The 16,746-nt window shown below is 41.7% G+C and overlaps 1 protein-coding gene across 3 annotated transcripts in view; it reads left to right on the top strand.

The window, feature by feature from the left end:
• DISC1 (DISC1 scaffold protein) overlaps positions 1-16,746 on the top strand; it is a 352,717-nt gene that overhangs the window by 116,668 nt on the left and 219,303 nt on the right. For all 3 annotated transcript variants that reach the window (XM_072755974.1, XM_072755975.1, XM_072755976.1), the window contains exon 6: positions 3,079-3,314. In XM_072755974.1, coding sequence (XP_072612075.1) covers positions 3,079-3,314 — 236 coding nt within the window. The remainder of the gene's footprint in view (positions 1-3,078; positions 3,315-16,746) is intronic.

The following is a 16,746-nucleotide window of genomic DNA, read 5'->3' as shown; positions in this document are numbered from 1 at the left end:
AGTTTAGACTGTTTTATGGGCTTGGATGAGTTCTTGGACTGCCCTCCCATCCCTACCCCCTGGTTCAGAGTATTCTTATTACCTGAGCTTGCCCATCCAAGTCCCCATAACAGCAAGGTGGCAAAAGCCATCACAACTTGAAAATATTCTCCAGTAAACTGAATACTTCTATATTCAGTGAGTATCGTCCTAAAAGTTTGTGTTGTGATGTATGGGGTTCAGGAGCGAAGGGTCAAGAAAGAAATCTTGAGATGTCTTTGGTGCAAAAAGGTGCAAAAAAATTAAAGCATGGAGACAGGACCCATGGGCAGAAAGAGCCTCATTGGGTTTGAGGAGTGACTGATTATATGCTTTTAAGTTGGAAGGGGTTTGGGGAGAGTGTAAGTCTCTAAGAAATATGGAAGCAAGGTTTCTAGGACCTTGAGGAGTCATTTACTGCTGTCTAGTAAATTCTTAGTCATGAAACCTTTCAGATGTATATCAGTGGGCCATATGTTTGGAGGATGATTAATAATATATATCTTTGTTGGGGGGTAGAGGTAAAGGAAGTTTCTGAAGGGATTTTTATATGTTAAAGAAGACTTACAGAATCCTGGAAGTCAAGTTAATGTCAAGCTGGGGTTGCTTTTTGCCTCTAGCAAAGTATTCACATTGAGGCAGTTGAGTTCCTGGAGGAAGGTCATTCCTGCCTGTCTCAAGTACTTGTCAGTGGACTGCAAAGGAAATTTGATTATTTTTCTTATATGTCTTTTGCTTTTGTTCTCCACATCACTTTGGCTAGCTGAAAATGTGAAATCTGGCTTTTGGTTTTGAACAATATTTCATATTTACAATATTAACAATATTCGAAAAATATTTACAATATTTTTCAGTAGCCTGCATAATTCCTTATGATGTCAGAATGTACAGAAAATAGTTTCAGCCTGGGATTCTTAGTGTTTGAGGAGGATGTTCTCAGCAGAACTCTGGGGGAACGTGAATATTCATTTATTCAGCAGGTGTTTGAATGCCTCTTATAATTCCAGATACTGTTTGAAATGCTTAGGATTTCTGTGAAGTTGATGTTCTAGTAGAGGTGGGCATGGGGAGATAGATAAGAAATGGCAAACATAATTAATTCCCAAGTTACGTCCTTACTATGTTGTAGGGTGGTAAGAGCTATAATGCATAAGCTAAGATCAACCCGTTGTGCAGTGAGATGGAAGCCAAGGGAGCAGCCACATGAAGGCCTGCAGTGGGGATGTGCCTCACATATTCATAGTGCAGCCAGCAGGCCAGGGTAGGGGAGAATAGTAGAGGACAAAGTCAAGGAGAAACGTCTTGGAGGACCTTGCACACCTTTATAAGCACTCGGGCTTCTGTCTGACTGCAATGTGGCCATTGGAAGGTTTTAAGCAAAGCAGCAACATATTCTGACCACGTTTTAAAGAATCACTTTGACTTCTGTGTTAAGAATTGGGTGCTGGACCACTGTGAAAAAGCACGGTGGGTCTTCACAATGTTAAAAATAGAATCATCATGCAATCAAGCAATTCCACTTCTGGGTATATATTCAAAAGAATTGAAATAAGGACCTCAAAGTGATGTTCAAAACAACATTTTTCACAACAGCCGAAAGTGGAAGCAACCCAAGTGTCCATCTACAGATGAATGGATAAACCACATGTAGTCCATCCACACAATGGAGTGCTATACAAACTTAAGAAGGAAGGAAATTCTGACACATGGTGCAACTTGGAAGAACCTTAAGGACATTATACTGAGTGAAATAAGCCAGTCACAAAAAGGCAAATACTATGCTTCCACTTATATGAAGTTCCTAGGGATTCAGAGAGACAGAAAGTAGAATGGCAGTTGCCAGGGGTTGGGGGAAGGATGGGGTAAATGGGGATCTGGAGTTTTGGTTTATAAGATGAAGAGGTCTTGGACGGATGGTGCCAATGGTTGCACAGCAATATGAATGTACTTAATGCCATGGGACTGGCATTAAAAATGATTAAGATGGTGAATTTCATGTTACATGCATTTTCCACAGTTACAAAGAAAGAAAACAATAGGATACGGGTAGAGGTGGAGGATGGGAGGTTAGTTGGGAAACAATGCCAATGATATTGTAACGATAAACCAATGGGAGACATTATCTTCTTGGAGCATCTCAGGGGTGGATCTTCAGTACCAACCAACTAAGTCTCTACCCTCAGCTCAAACTGGAAGTGGGGTCAGGAGGTAGAAGTTATAGGTAGGTGATCTGTACTTGGATTTGAGCGACCACAGATAAGAGATGGGGAGACACCCAGGATCAGAGCTCTGCTCTTATTAGCCAGAAACCAATGCATGGGACATGGGAGTGTGGTGATTGAAAGAGTCTCATTTTAAATTCAGAGTGCTACAGGCAGTGAGGTGCTTATCTGCTCTAGCATCGTGCACACAATGGGCATTCACTCAATAACCTACTGTTTGTTTTATCCTTTGACCTCAAGATTGGATGATACTCTATAGATTCTTTGGATTTTGGTCTGCTATATTAGTGGAAATTGAATTTATTTAATATTTTTATGAACTTTAGACTGCATAACACTATCTGCAGCATCCCATTGCTCCTTCAATCTTGTAGACTTAGCAAACTGTGATTTTTTTAAATCTTTCTCTACATACTACATTTTCACGTTTGGGGACAGACCAACCAAGGATTGTTCCCTTTTCTTTTTCGGTCTGTGACCTGTGTAACCTACTTAGTTCATACCTCAAACATATGACATTTGCGACTCTATATTGTAGCTCTTCTGGCTCAAATGGAGTAAGTTATTAATATATTTGCTTGGTTCTTCCAAGTCAAATTCCTGGCTCACCCCCCATAATTATTGAATACTTGGGAGGGAATATCTTTCCTTACGCCAACTAATCAGAAATATAAAATTGGCGTGATTTTTCTACTTCAACAAACCTCCAAAAATCTGCCTGCCTTAGAAGGGGCTCTTGTACATATGGCCGACTCTCATTTAAAGGACTCATTATCAGCAGAGCAGTTTGCCATGAGCAGGGTTAATTTATAAAATCTGGTTTCTCCATTCTCTACAGAAAGAAATCGAAGCTCTCCAAGCAAGAATGTCTGTGCTGGAAGCAAAAGATCAACAGCTGAGAAGGGAAATAGAAGAGCAGGAGCAGCTTCTCCCATGGCAGGGCTATGACCTGACCACCCTAGTGGGCAGGCTGTCTCTGGGCGAGCTGCAGGAAGTCCGCAAGGCCTTGCATGACACCCTGGCCTTTGCCAACCAGATTCCCATCTGTGCAGAACCACCTGAAACCATAAGGAGGTATTGATTTCCTAATTGATTTGGGATCCCTCAACTCATTGACCAGTTTACAGGACTGATGTTACCTGCTGTCCCTCATACACAAATATTTTTCCAAGAAGGGCTCTAGTTTTTCAATAGCAGTGCTATTGTTATTTTGAGCAGGGAAAATTATTCATTGTATGGGGCAGTTCTGAATATTTGGAGACATTTTATATTCTGGCCACCCAATCTACCAAATGCCAGTATTCTTCTCCATTCTACTACGCACCCTCCCCATTTCTAGAGACCCCAAGGGCACCTTCTTTCTCTTTGAGATCTGTAGCAGCTCAGTTGGTTAGAGATTCTGATGCCAACCTTTGCTGAAGATGCTCATCTGGAGAGAGGTAAACTATACCTCTCACTGATGGAGGGTGTGAATCATTAAGAGGGGGCTACTCAATCATGACAGTATTTCTTTCAGGAAGAATGAATGGTTATTAATAATAGCTAGCATTTACTGAATGCTTACTCTTTGACAGGCACTGTGCTAAGCTTTAAGAGTTGCTTCTATTATTATATTTATTTTATAGATGAGGAAAAGAAAGTTCAAGAATGTTAGTAATTTGCCCACAGTCCTGATAAGAGGCAAAATTGATATTAAAATTCCTATTTGTTACTTCTCAGCCTAGCTTCTTATCCACTTACAGAGTGAGAATCTTTCCTGTGGTCTATATTGTGGAATATCTACAAGATACACTTCTATGTCTTGTCCTTCGGAGATCATGGACTTATTTTGGTGAAAGAACTCACGTGTATGCATTTTAGCTAAAAAGCTGAGTAGTGCCCAAATGAACATGCAGATGGGTAGTAAGGACTGTGGGTGTTGTGAGTGTAGAGCAATGGGAGAGATTCACGTTCTGCTTAGTTATTATGCTGAAGGCACTACTTCATAGGACTTACCACCTGTAGTGGTTGAGAATGTGGGTTCTGCCATTTGATTTTCTGGGGGCGAATCCTCACTCAACAATGTAACAGCTGGGAGCCACTTATTACTTGGGGAAGGGGATGATGATAATAGGGCTGTTACATGGATCAACTGTTAATACATATAAAGCTCTGGTAACAGTGCCTGGATGGTAGTAAGCACTTTACTGTGCTTACTGCTTGTCACGTTTATAATGGGATTCCAGGCTTCTGAAGGCCTTCAAACTGTCTATCCCAACGTGTCTTAGGCTATTGAGTGAATCCTGGTCCCCTCTTATCCACATAGCATATACTATCCAGCCAAGAAAAGCAAGCCACGGATGCTATTCTAGGGAGGTGCTTAGGACTTCCTCTCATTCTCCTTTCAGCCCTAATATTTCCCTTCAGAAATCTAACCTCATGGCTCATGCTCATGGAGAAGAAGAGATTTGGATTGTTGCCAAATTTCAGCCAGAGGAAACTGACCATTGAATATGACTTGTGCTCTCCAGCTGCATCTTTGTACGTGTCCCTATACTATTGCCTCCACCTCTGAGGATCTTTCCCACACAGGGATGCTTCCAGTGTTCTCCTGTGGAAGTCACTCTACATCCATATGTGTATACACGCACACACATACACACATACAGAGGTATAGGTATATATATATATATATATTATACTTTGTATATCATATGTCATATATGCACACCTAACATGCACTGTATTATATACATGTATTATGTATAATATATAAGATGAAATATACATGTGAATTTATAATAATGTTTACAAATACATATATTTATATTTGAAGCTTAAAATGATCCTTTTTTCATCCTACCATCCAGATGTGTCCTACTTATTTTTCCTTTTGCTTTTAACCACACAGAGATTTGTTATCCACCTCTCATCTTTCCCACAAGGTGATGGCTTTTTGCCAGAAAAAGCTAGGGCATGCTTAACTTAGAATCCACTGCAGTGTTTAGCAAAGCCTCTGGGTTTTGAGTTGAATTCAAAGCATCCCTGCAGGTGTGCCCTGTCCTGTACAGAGATGCATAAGTTGTAGAGCAAGTGCTTTCTCACACACCAACTCACTGCGTTCAGAGCAGCCTGGGGTGGTAGGCGGGCTATTCTCCTTGTTTGCATTTTATGGATGAGGAAACAAAAACTCAGGAGCTTTTCCAGGTGAAGCAGCTACTAAGAGGCCTTCTCATATACATCCATAGCAGCCTTTGAGTCTGAGCTAATAGAAGATAGTTTCTTTCCAGAGATCCAAGGAAGTTCTTTCTCTTAGTCTAAAACAAGGATCTCCATTATATGGCAGGCTGATAGAGCAAGGCCCTTGAACTTGGATCCTATAATTTCTAATCTGTTATTCTGCCTTAGTTCTCAGTCTGGAATGTTTATCATGAGCAGAACACTGCCAGCACTGAGCAGAGTTTTATGTTGCTGGAGAGTGACCACCCTGGGACATATCATAATCTGGGTGACACTGTAACAGGGGGTGACCCTTGGCATCTCCTTTATTTACTTAGTGGTACAGTCAGGCACCTCCCTGCCTTAGGACAGTTTGGGGTGTGTAAGTACAGATCAGTTTCCTTTCTTCCGCACGAGGGAGGTGAGGCTTCATGCTGTTTCTGGTCATAAATATTAACTGGAAAAATCATTGTTATTTTGTGGGCTTTCCATTTAAGAAGGAAGACACACTTTTTCCAAACTGATGGGCTGCAGCATGGACTCCCAGAAATAGAGTGTTTCAAAGAAGCAAATGTGGAGTCATATGGCTCGATAGATCACAGATTGCTTGGTCTAGTATTTTTAACTAATTATACACAATACTGTTTGACTTAGTTTTTTCCTATGAGATACTGGTTTTCTTTTCGAAGATGTTGACTTGACGGGGGCTATCTCGTAGGTGCCCCAGCCAGAAGACTGCATCTTATATGCACCTACAGCTTTGTTGACCAGTGTCTGTTGTTTATGAGAATAGTTTCTTCTTAGGCCAGATGGAGGAGAGATCCTGACAAATTGTGAAACAGGCAAATCTTGAAGTCTTATGAAGAGAGGTTGTAGAGATTGGTATTGTTACAAATATGTGGAGAAACAGACCACTCAGCATCACAATTATTATTATCATCACTGATAAAGATTTTTCATAGAGATGAGCTATAAACTCAGGGTGCTATCTGGGGAGAAGCTGTTTCTGATTTACTCAACTGGGTAATGTGCAAGTTCAAAGGGAAGGATATGCTTCTTCACTGGATAAATTACACAGCTTGAAAAGGAACTTCCTAATAGCACTTGGCATTTCTGAGCAAATCACTGATGGAGACTCTCTGCTTGCATGGCGCCATCATTTCTGACCATAGCTTGTTGGGAATCATCTGGTGGATGTCAGAGAAAGGCTGGAAGGAGAAGGTTGTATGAGGGAATGAGAGAGCCAGTGACTTTTTATTTGGACATTATAATAGAAACCAAAGCAGCAGTTTGAATTTTCTAATGTGTGTGTTTTGGATCAATTATCTTTTAGCAGGGTGGAATGAGGAGCTGCCTTCTCAGAGATATCATAGCTGCCTTTTTATAGAGCCAACAGAAATGGTTTTCTTCCAATGACCAAGAGAATATTTTTTAATCCTCTGGGGAATCAGGAACTCCACAGTGTGGAAGCTGATAGAGCAGGGATGTAGAAAGGACAGGGCCCACTGCAGATATTTGTTTGTTTGAATTTCTCTATCCTGGGATTCCAAACCCTCAGCCTTAAAACGAATTCCTTGTTTCCTCTTACAAATTTTCATTTAATGGGAGAGGTCTAGATGGATGGCTTTTATCCAGTGAGCTGGATTCTCCAACCACATTAACCAGTCCTTCTCATTCCATTCCATACTGACTCCACTCCAATAATCGCTAATAGGATTGGGTGTTTGTGGGGGCAGTGTGGGGAGAAGGATGGGGAGCAGAGAAGGAAGGATGTGACAAGTTCTGGGGCTTTTCTTGGGCCACATCCCTGTATGTGAGGTGTGAGTTCCCATCTGTTTATGTGGCATAATTTTTTTTTAATGTGGCTTAAATTGAGGAGGGTCGTGACTTGCAGCTCACGTCTCTCCAGTGCCACTGGCTCAGCTCTCCTAGCCCTTTATTGGTCTGTGTGCCTTGCACACCAGGGAAGAGCCAGGCAGTGACCCTGTCCAGCAGCATGTGGCCAACTGTGAAGTGAGATAGGAATAATCAGAGTAATGACAATGGAGATGCAGGCTGTGGATGATACTTCCTAACATTCTTTAGATACCTGTGTCTGGCTCGTATTAGCCTGTGATTGAGGTCTTTATCCCTCAGCTCCTGGAATTTCTCATGCTTCATGTGAAATGTGCTCTGGCAGCTCATGGATGAATTATTTCTTGGGCATTTGGAAGAAACGTGTCACATCTTTTTACAAACCATTGGCACAAAGTGTGAAGCCAACTGAATCCCTAGTTACAAGGGGCTGGCTGGACCTTGCTTGATATGTCTGGGACCTTGGTCAGCATGACTGGGTAGCATGGGGTGTGCCCTCCTCCCTACAGTGTACTGCTCAGGGCTCCCCAGTGAAGGTGATGAAGCATCCCTGTCACAGGTATCTGTGAGCATCCCAAGCCAGTATCAGGGCTCCTTTCAAGACAGATTTGAAATAATAAAATTCAGCAGTTCACAACTGACTGGGGAAAAAAAAAAATCAGTAGTCTCACTTTCCCCTCAGATCCATATCTTGTGAGAATGAGGAGGCACCGTGAGCACAGCAAGGCCTGGATCCAGCACGTCCAGGAGGAGTGTGCTGGATCCTCAGAGTGTATGCAGGGAGGCAGCTGTGTGTGTCCCTGTGCCCACGGCTGATGAACAGGTTGGCCCAAAGCAGAGTGACATGGAGACTTCAGGACATCCCTCAGGTCTGCCAGTCTTTCTCCATTTGTTGATTGTGTTCATTAGTTTCTCTTCCTGGTCTTTGTTTCTCTACCTTCTCTGTCTTGTCTTTTCACCTGGTAGCTCTTTCAGGAGCAGTGACTTTATGGGACTAATCCATCAGAAATCATCTGGCAGAGTAGCTCTGTGGTTGCTAGAACCAATGTATAGGAGATAATGACTTTTCTATCTTTGTTGTAAAGCATACACCTCTATTTCCTCAGGAATCGCTGAGGCAGACAGTATTTGCCCAGAAAGTCAATGGGTTGAGATGGTGGCAGAGGAACAAAGCAAGACTGGTATGTCCTTGGAGCAGGGGTAGGCAGTGGCCTCCGTGTTCAGGACCACTCTGCAGATGTTCCTCTCAAATCTCACATTTATCATAGCTTGCTTTCTTACTGAGATTTGTAATAATAATCACATATTAATTTTAATATTGCCATTGTTTACAAAATGCTAATTTTTGCTCATCATAACCCTATAAAGTATCCTAGACAGTATATTGGTTTTATGCCCATTTTGCAGACGAGGCTGCTGAGGACCCCAGTTCACATAGCAGCAGTGTTCCAATATCTTTGCTATGGGGTTGGGGGAAGTAGTTAATACTGACAACCCAGGAGAGACCAAGACCAAGGCTTCAAATCCAGTGCCCAGGCAATGGAAAGAAGTCCAGCTAGCCAAAGCATGGGTCTGTGGATCCAAGCAAAAGAGAATGGTTGTCATTCCAGCGATGGTTGTCTCTGTGCCCCACAGATCACCTGGTGTCATCTGAGTGGGATCAGAGCAAACAGGTTTCTACACGCAGGCAGCCGACTGTTTCAGGTCAGAGAGGTTCGCTGGCCATTCCAAAGAAAGGGATGGAGGAAGAAGGAGGATGGCACTACTTCCAAGGCCTGGCGCTATGGGAACTGGAAGTCTGGTTCATAACATGAAGGTTTGAACCAGATGATGTTGGAGATTCCTTCTGGTTCTAGAACACTTTGTACTTTCAGATTTTGTGAAATCAGTTAAAACACCAGTGCTTAAAAACACAGTAATTCTGTTCCTAATAGCTCCCAGATGAGTTCCCCTGCCACGTTCGCTGGGCAGAACTTGACCATATGTGGGGCACTGTGTTCAAATTCTTTTCTCAGTGGGTTGGTGTTAATGACTAGCATGTCACCAGACACAGGCCAGAACTGAAGCCTGCGCTGTAGCTACTGTTCAGCGTTTGGAATGCAACTCACTACTGTATCCTCCCATTTCCTTTGGAAGGTCATCATTATAGGCAATGAGAAAAGTATACCAACCACAACTTGGAAGAGAAGAAGGGTTGGAAGAGAAGGAAGGGATTTGAAACAACCAACTCTCTGGCTGAGTACAGTTGCCACTCACCCCAAGAAGATAGGACCCTGGCTTCTGTGTTTGCTGAATGTATTTGAGAAGTGCAGGGGAGGAATCTCCCCTTATAGATTAAAAAAAAAATGTCATTTTGTACTAGATTGAGTTTACTATGATTTTCTACAAATTCTCTGTGCTTTGTTTCCATCATGGAGTTTCCAGTGTGGGTCTGTGATTATTTAGGTAGGTTCTTCTTGGGAGGCTTGTAATTTGTAGACTCATCCATTTCTCTTTTATAATTTTGGAATCAGATTAACTGTTTTCAGCTAGAGCTCCAGGGATAGGAGATAATCATTTTAAACTGATTGCAGCCAGTTCTCCTAATATTGCAATTGCAAGTGATCTCTCAGCATACATGAATGTATGTGGCCTATTTTAAAAGTTTTTCTTCTGGTATTTCAGTTTTTTATTTTCCACGATTTTCTCATCTTGAGAACTGTTCTGTAGTTAACCTCTTTGCAATTTGGGTGTCTTCTACAATCTTCCACTCCTTTTCCCCAAATTCTTTTATTCCTGACATATTCCAAGAATGTTTCCCTGTTTGTAGGTTTTATGTTACTATTCCCTGCTCTAACTCTTTGGCGTTAACACACCACTAGACTGTTCTTCAGGCCTTGAGCTGGAGGCTGAAAGCTCTTCCAGTGAAAGGTAATTCAGTTTTGGTCAGAAAGAACCTTTTCAAGTGGTTGCAGGGAATAACCCCAGGTTGGAAATGCCAGCTCATTGCTTGGTGGAAATTTAGTTAATTAAGAGTACTTCTGTCCCAAGCTGGTAAAGGGTGATTATTAATCCATCCTGTGCGGATTCCTAGGCTACTGGGATGACCTGAACCAGAATCTTTGGATTTTTGTAGGTGCTTGCAGGGGGCCCCTGTGCTTTATACATTGGGGACATTTTTCTTAAGATGTTCATCATAGCTGCCATATCATTACTACTGTGTACATACTTTTGGACAAATTTCTTCAGCTTTCTTTTTGAGTTGTTTTGATATTGGTGTTTGATTTTTTTTTTTAAATTCAGTTACTTGTTTAGGCAACTGGATTTTTCCCTGCTGTTCATTCATTTTGTTCAGCAATGGTCTATTTTTTGCCATCTTTACCCAGTAAAATGTGTAAATCTTTAGTTTACCCACTGAAACATTTTAGGAAATGAAATATATAATATTCTCCAGTTTCAGGAATATGACTGAACTGTTGATTTGTCAGCAGATTTTGAAAGCGTCTGAGAGAAATGTAAGATTTAAACTGATTGTGCAGGCTTTAGCTGTGCATATGCTTGTTCTTAGCCAGACAATAGGTAATTAAAGATGACTCAGAAAATCATCATAAACCCAAAGCAGAAAGTATAACCTTTTGGGCAAACTCCATAGTTATGGAAAGTCTGCATGTTTATAAATTTAGGAAAACAGTATACATTTAAAAATAATAGTATTAAGAAGAAATGCAAGCAGTTCAGGGTAGTTCTTTAAAAAATCCTGGGAACAATGAGACATTACTTATTATTTAATAGTCAGAATTAAGAAATGATTGAAATGGAAATCTGAAGTTGCCTTTGGATCACTTAACAGAGTAAACCCAGAGGCAGCTCATTTTCCACTTGGATCAAATTTTAGTGTTTCCAGGATTTAACTCACAGCAATTTGGTGGAGAAAATCTCTATAGCACAGAACTGAAATAGTTTTTGAATGTTTAAATACATTTGGGTTATGATAATAGTTGAAAATGTGGAGTCCACTTGGTTACCAGTCTTCAAAAAATAAGAGGCCAGTAATTTAGTTTCTCATTGTATGTGAACAGGTATCCCTGAATAACTTGAGAGGAAGGGGTAGAGAGGAGTACTTATGATCTGAATGTAAGGCTATTCATATTTTTCACTCCTGCTCTCATTTCCTCTTCATTAGACAGCATAAGATCCCTTACAGACAAATGCCTGCAAGTCAAAATGCTTCTGGCATATGAATTACAGTTACAGTTTGGAGTAAAGTGGTTTGGGAAGCACTGAAAGATCTGCTTGAATTAACACTTGGAGTATTTGGGCAAGCCAAATACCAAGTTAATCAGTTGAAAATAAAGCTGTGATTTTTAATGGCACTGGCCTCAGAAGCAAACTGTGACTCCGTGATGTCAGGCAGTCTCCCAGTGGGGGGTGGGAACTGGCGTGTGCATGCACATACACTGTATCTTATCCATATCAGCAAATTTGGAAGACCGGAAATCCAGTACATTCAGTACTAGCACTCTTTTTTCTCTGCTCTGTATTTCCACATCAGCGCCCTGACCACAGGAAGTCTTTCCTACAAAGCTGGAAATCCTTGTGCGCTCTCACTCGTTCTCTTTCTGCTATCTCCTTTGGGAGTACTTACACAAGCTTAGATGTATTTTATTAAGAAGAATTTATATCTCAATCTCAGTCTGCAGAGTTAGTTGGAGAAGTGAGGCTTTACCACAAAGTGAGGCTTTACCACAAAAACTCTGGAGTAACAGAGTGTAATATTTTAGAGTTCGGACATAGGATCCCTGAAATTCAGAGAGAGACTCATTAAGGAGATGAGTCACTAATGTGATCCATCCATATCCAGAGAACCAATTAAAGGGCTGAAAGTCTGAGTATTTCTCTGACCTCTTTTCTTTATTTCTTTCATTTAATCTCTTTTGCTTGGGGCAGAGAGGAAAACATCACATGTATTTTACTCTAGTTAAAAACCCATGTGCTTGATTTCTGTCAGATTACTCAAAACTACTTTCTTATTCTGCTATGGTAATGGTTATTCGTATGAATGCTTTATTAAAAACCTTTCGATATTTCATTCTGCCCGAGATGCCCAGGGTGAATATAAGTATCTGTCACATGAGCAGACACTGTGCCATGTTCCTGTCCTGCCAATGACCAGAACAGAGATTATGTGCTGTGCCAGCGGCAGTGAGGATGGCCACGGGGTACCAGAGCTCTGGTAACAAATCTCTCCCCACTGTACTATGCAGGCTTCCCAAAGAGTAAATGTCTCAAGTAACCAGCTCAATAGCTTTTAGAGCCACATAGAATGGCTTGCTCCTGGTGAGTATTTGTGCCCTATCGTGCCTTCTCCGGATCCTCCAAAGTCTGGAGGAATTCTTGGCATTTTTGTTGTCTGTGCCCTGTGCATGTCCCACTGGTGACATGTGACATTATCAGCTGTGAGGCAAGAAGGGTTCAAAGAAGGAAAAAGGCCAAACAGATAAAACCTTGCATTTCCTAAAGCTGTTTTGCTGTCATTTTCTTAACCACTTGCCCCTGACAGAAGGTTAGAGGACTGAGCAGTAATTGGCAAGGTTGTTAATGTTAACGGATTCCTGTATTTTTTTTTTTTTTTTTTTAATTTAAGACCCAAGTAATTCCTGTGCCTGAGTGGCTATCATTTTGACCTTTATATCATTTCTAACTTGTTTCAATAACAATCTCTCATTCTTAAACTTATTTTTACTAAATAATACATGGGATGGAACTACAAATGGGGAGAGAGAAAGAGGAACAGGGAGAAGACTGTTTGGAGATGAAATTGATACTTCTCCTCCTTTCCCAGAGCTTTTTGCTAAAATGAGACTTCAGGATCAGGCCACATATACACAGGGAGGAGGTGGACAGGCAGCTGCCAACAGATAGCAGCCTTTCTGCACAACTCTGTTCTGAGGGCTTAAAATCTGTGTCTTGCTTAGAAAAATAACAGACATCTGGCCTCTGTTTCTACCTCTGTCATCAAGGTCATCTGGCACTTTATATAACCTATGTGTCTTTTAGCCTCTTTAGCTCTCTGCAGATAAAATAATATTGGCAAGAGAATCTTAAATGGTAGAATAGTAAAAGAACCTTGGATGGTAGGATTGAAAGTTTCTTAGAGATAATTTGGCTCAACTGCCTCACTTTGTGGGTAAGGAAGTAGAGCTCCAGAAAAAGTGACTTTTTCCAAATCTTGCAGAGAGTTAGTGGAATGGTGGAATTCTCAGAGCCATTAATATTCTTTTATTCAGCAGAGGTCATATGAGACTAGGGACACAGTTTGTTCCTCAAAGGCCTGTCTTTGGGGCAGGTATGTTGTTGGCTTCCTGGGTGTGAGTCTAATGTGTCAGGCCAAGGCTGGTACCAAATGTGGTGGTGGCAGAAGGAAACATTAAAAACAAGGGAAGACCACATAAAGTGAGAGAAGTTTCTCTAGGACATGAACACAATGGAGTTAATTCAGGCCCACCTGATAGCTGTGGCTCAGAGGAAGGAGACCAATGGAATACCTGATCAACCTTGTCTTCCCACCCTAGCATCTGTCCTTCCTGCCCTGCTATTGTGATAGGTTTTATTTGTGAACACCCTGGCCTGCATGGCCAAGAAATAATCCACACCTTCAAAGTAGCCACTGCCTGACGAGAGCTTGGGCCTGCAGGTATGTCCACTGCAGTGTGTGTTCCATCCTTGAGAGGAATACCCTGAGAATACCCTGGGAGGAAGCAGTCTCATGGCTCTTTGGGAAGGCATTCTGGTCTTGGCTGCTTGGCCCAGCTCTGGATGGGCATGTACCTTTGGCATCACTCCAAGAATACAGAGGATTAGGGCAGGACCCTCTGATACCTAGGTCTATGGGAAGTATTGAAAGTATTACTAAGAAAGGGTACATAGTCAAGTTTCTTATAAGGCTTTTGAGTTATGCTTTCCTAAGTCTGGAGAAATAGGGAGTGAATAGTAGTTGGTTGCTATTTGACTGGAGTGGGAGATTCTTTATACAAATAGATACCTAATGCAGCACTAGGCTATTGAGGAAGATTAGCAAGACACTCTAAATTTTACAACTCTGAATTTTACAGAGTGACCCTCTGGCCTTGGCAGCCTTGCAGCAGAGAGGACTCATTTGCACTGGGTAGAGATAGCCTCCAGGCTGACACCTCTGGGTGCCCTTTGCACAGTCCTGATCCTTACTTCTGACCTTCAAGCTCTCCACATGTCTCCCTCCCCATGCTAGTCTGCATTAATTTGTTAGGGCTGCCATAGCAAAGTACCACAGGTAGTGTCTTAAACACAGACATTTATTGTATTTAGGTGTCCAAGACCAAGGTATGGGCAGGGCTGGTCTTTCTGAAAACTTTCAGGGAAGGATTTGTTCCAAGTCACTCTTCTTGGCTTGTAGGTGACATTCTTCTCCCTGTGTTTCTTCTATGTGTTTTTTTGAATCAAAATTTCTCCTTTTTATAAGGACACTAGTTATACTGGAGTAGGGCTCACTCTAACAGACTCTTTTTAACCAACTATATTTGCAATGACCCTATTTGCAAAAAAAGTCACATTATGAGATGCAGGGTGCAGGGTGATTAGGACTTCAAGATATAAATATTTGGGGAATATAATTCAGTTATACACAGTCTATTAAAGAAATCATCCAAAAGAGATAAATCAAAGAGAGCCAGAGTTCTAAGAGATGGGTTTCAGGAAGAGGAGTGGAGATCTTACTGAGTAGACTAGATTTTTAACCTCTTCTTCCTCATATGAAGCTCCACCTACAGCAAGATGGTCAAGAGCAGTCATGGCCTTTAATCTTCATTGATGTTGGGACAGTAGTGAGAGGTGAGGACAAAGATGGAGCCTCTCACCATCCTGTGGGTTGAGTATCCTCTGGTAGAGGTGTGGATGTCTCCACTGTGCCTCATCTACAGCAGTCCCTCTTATCCATGGGGATATGTTCCAAGACCACCCCCCACCCCCGCAGTGGATGCCTGAGATCATGGGTTGTACCCAGCCCTACTTATACTGTATATTTTCCTATACACACATACTTATGATAAAATTTAAGTTATAAATTAGGCACAGTAAGAAATTAGCAACAATAACTAATAATAAAATAGAACAATTGTAACAATGTATTATATATGATAAAAGTTACATGAATTTAGTCTCTCAAAAAATCTTGTACTGCACGGACCCTTCTTATGAGGATGTGAGATGATAAAAATGATGATGATATGGGGTGAGGTGAATGATGTGGGCATGTGACATAGCGTTAGGATCCTGTTGACCTTCTGATGATAGCTTGGAACATCATCTGCTTCTAGACTGGTTGACCACGGGTAACTGAAACCATGGCAAGTGAACCATAAATAAGGCAGGGACTACTGTATTCCTTAGGAAGAAGACAAGAAGGTGGGTAGCACTCACTGAACAAATATTAAGTACTCACTGTGTGCCAGGAACTTCTCTATGAAAGATCATTGCCTTTGCACAGCTTTCTGTCTAGGGAGAAGGCAGAAAAAACAATCAGTGTAATAGGTAAGTAAATTACATAGTAGGTTAGTAGATAGTAAATGCTGTGGGGGAAGAATAGGAAAGGATGTGAATTTGTAGTTTTAAATGGAGTGGTCAAGCTGAGCTCCCTGAGAGGGTAAGTTTAGAGCAAGGATTTGAAGGGGGGGTAAGGGGCTGGCCTGGTGTGTGCCTTGGGGGCAGTGGGGGCATCTGGGCAGAGGGATCTGCACCTCCCAGGGAAGATTGGAGGCACTATCAGGTGGCCTCTGTGGCAGGTTTGAGCCAGTGAAGGAAGGGAGAGGTGGTTAGAGATGCGATGGCAGGTGGGCCATACTGGTCCTTGGCTTTCCCTGGGTATCCTGGAGCCAAATCTGAACCAAGTAGTGGTGAGGGAAAAGCAGGAGAGCAGCTCACAGGCCTTTGTAGCATTTCAGAGGTCAGTGTCCATGGGCCAAAGTGGTAGCAGCAGAATTGCTTCTTCGGTTGGCCTGTTCTCCCTTAGAAGTGTTTCTTATCTCAAGTCTTTGAGCCCAAATTACCTGGCTGATGGTCTTCTGCATACATCTCCTTCTGACTAGTCTTTAGATTTTTTTAGATTTAGATTCATTACTGTGATTGACCTCCATTCCATCTTCCCTTCTAGTTACTGCTGGAAAGCAATCTGTCCCTCCCCAAGCTGACCTTTTTTATTACTGATAGTTTTGACACCAATGGTAGCATTCTTATGGTGTTAAGAGAGCTCCTTTTCATTCCTAAACTGAAACTCAGGGATTTTTGAGCTCCTATACTAACCCAGTGGTCCTGTAATCACTTTTTAAAAATCAAAGACATTCTTATACAAACTTTTCTTTTTAGAAAGATTTTTAAAATTAATTAATTAATTACTTATTAAAAAAGCACGAGCAGGGGGAAGGGCAGAGGGAGAAGTAGAGAG

This window comes from Vulpes vulpes, chromosome 4 (assembly GCF_048418805.1).
Source record: "Vulpes vulpes isolate BD-2025 chromosome 4, VulVul3, whole genome shotgun sequence".
Taxonomy (NCBI): domain Eukaryota; kingdom Metazoa; phylum Chordata; class Mammalia; order Carnivora; family Canidae; genus Vulpes; species Vulpes vulpes.
Note: the sequence above shows the minus strand (reverse complement) of the source record. Positions and strands in the feature narration are given on the sequence as shown.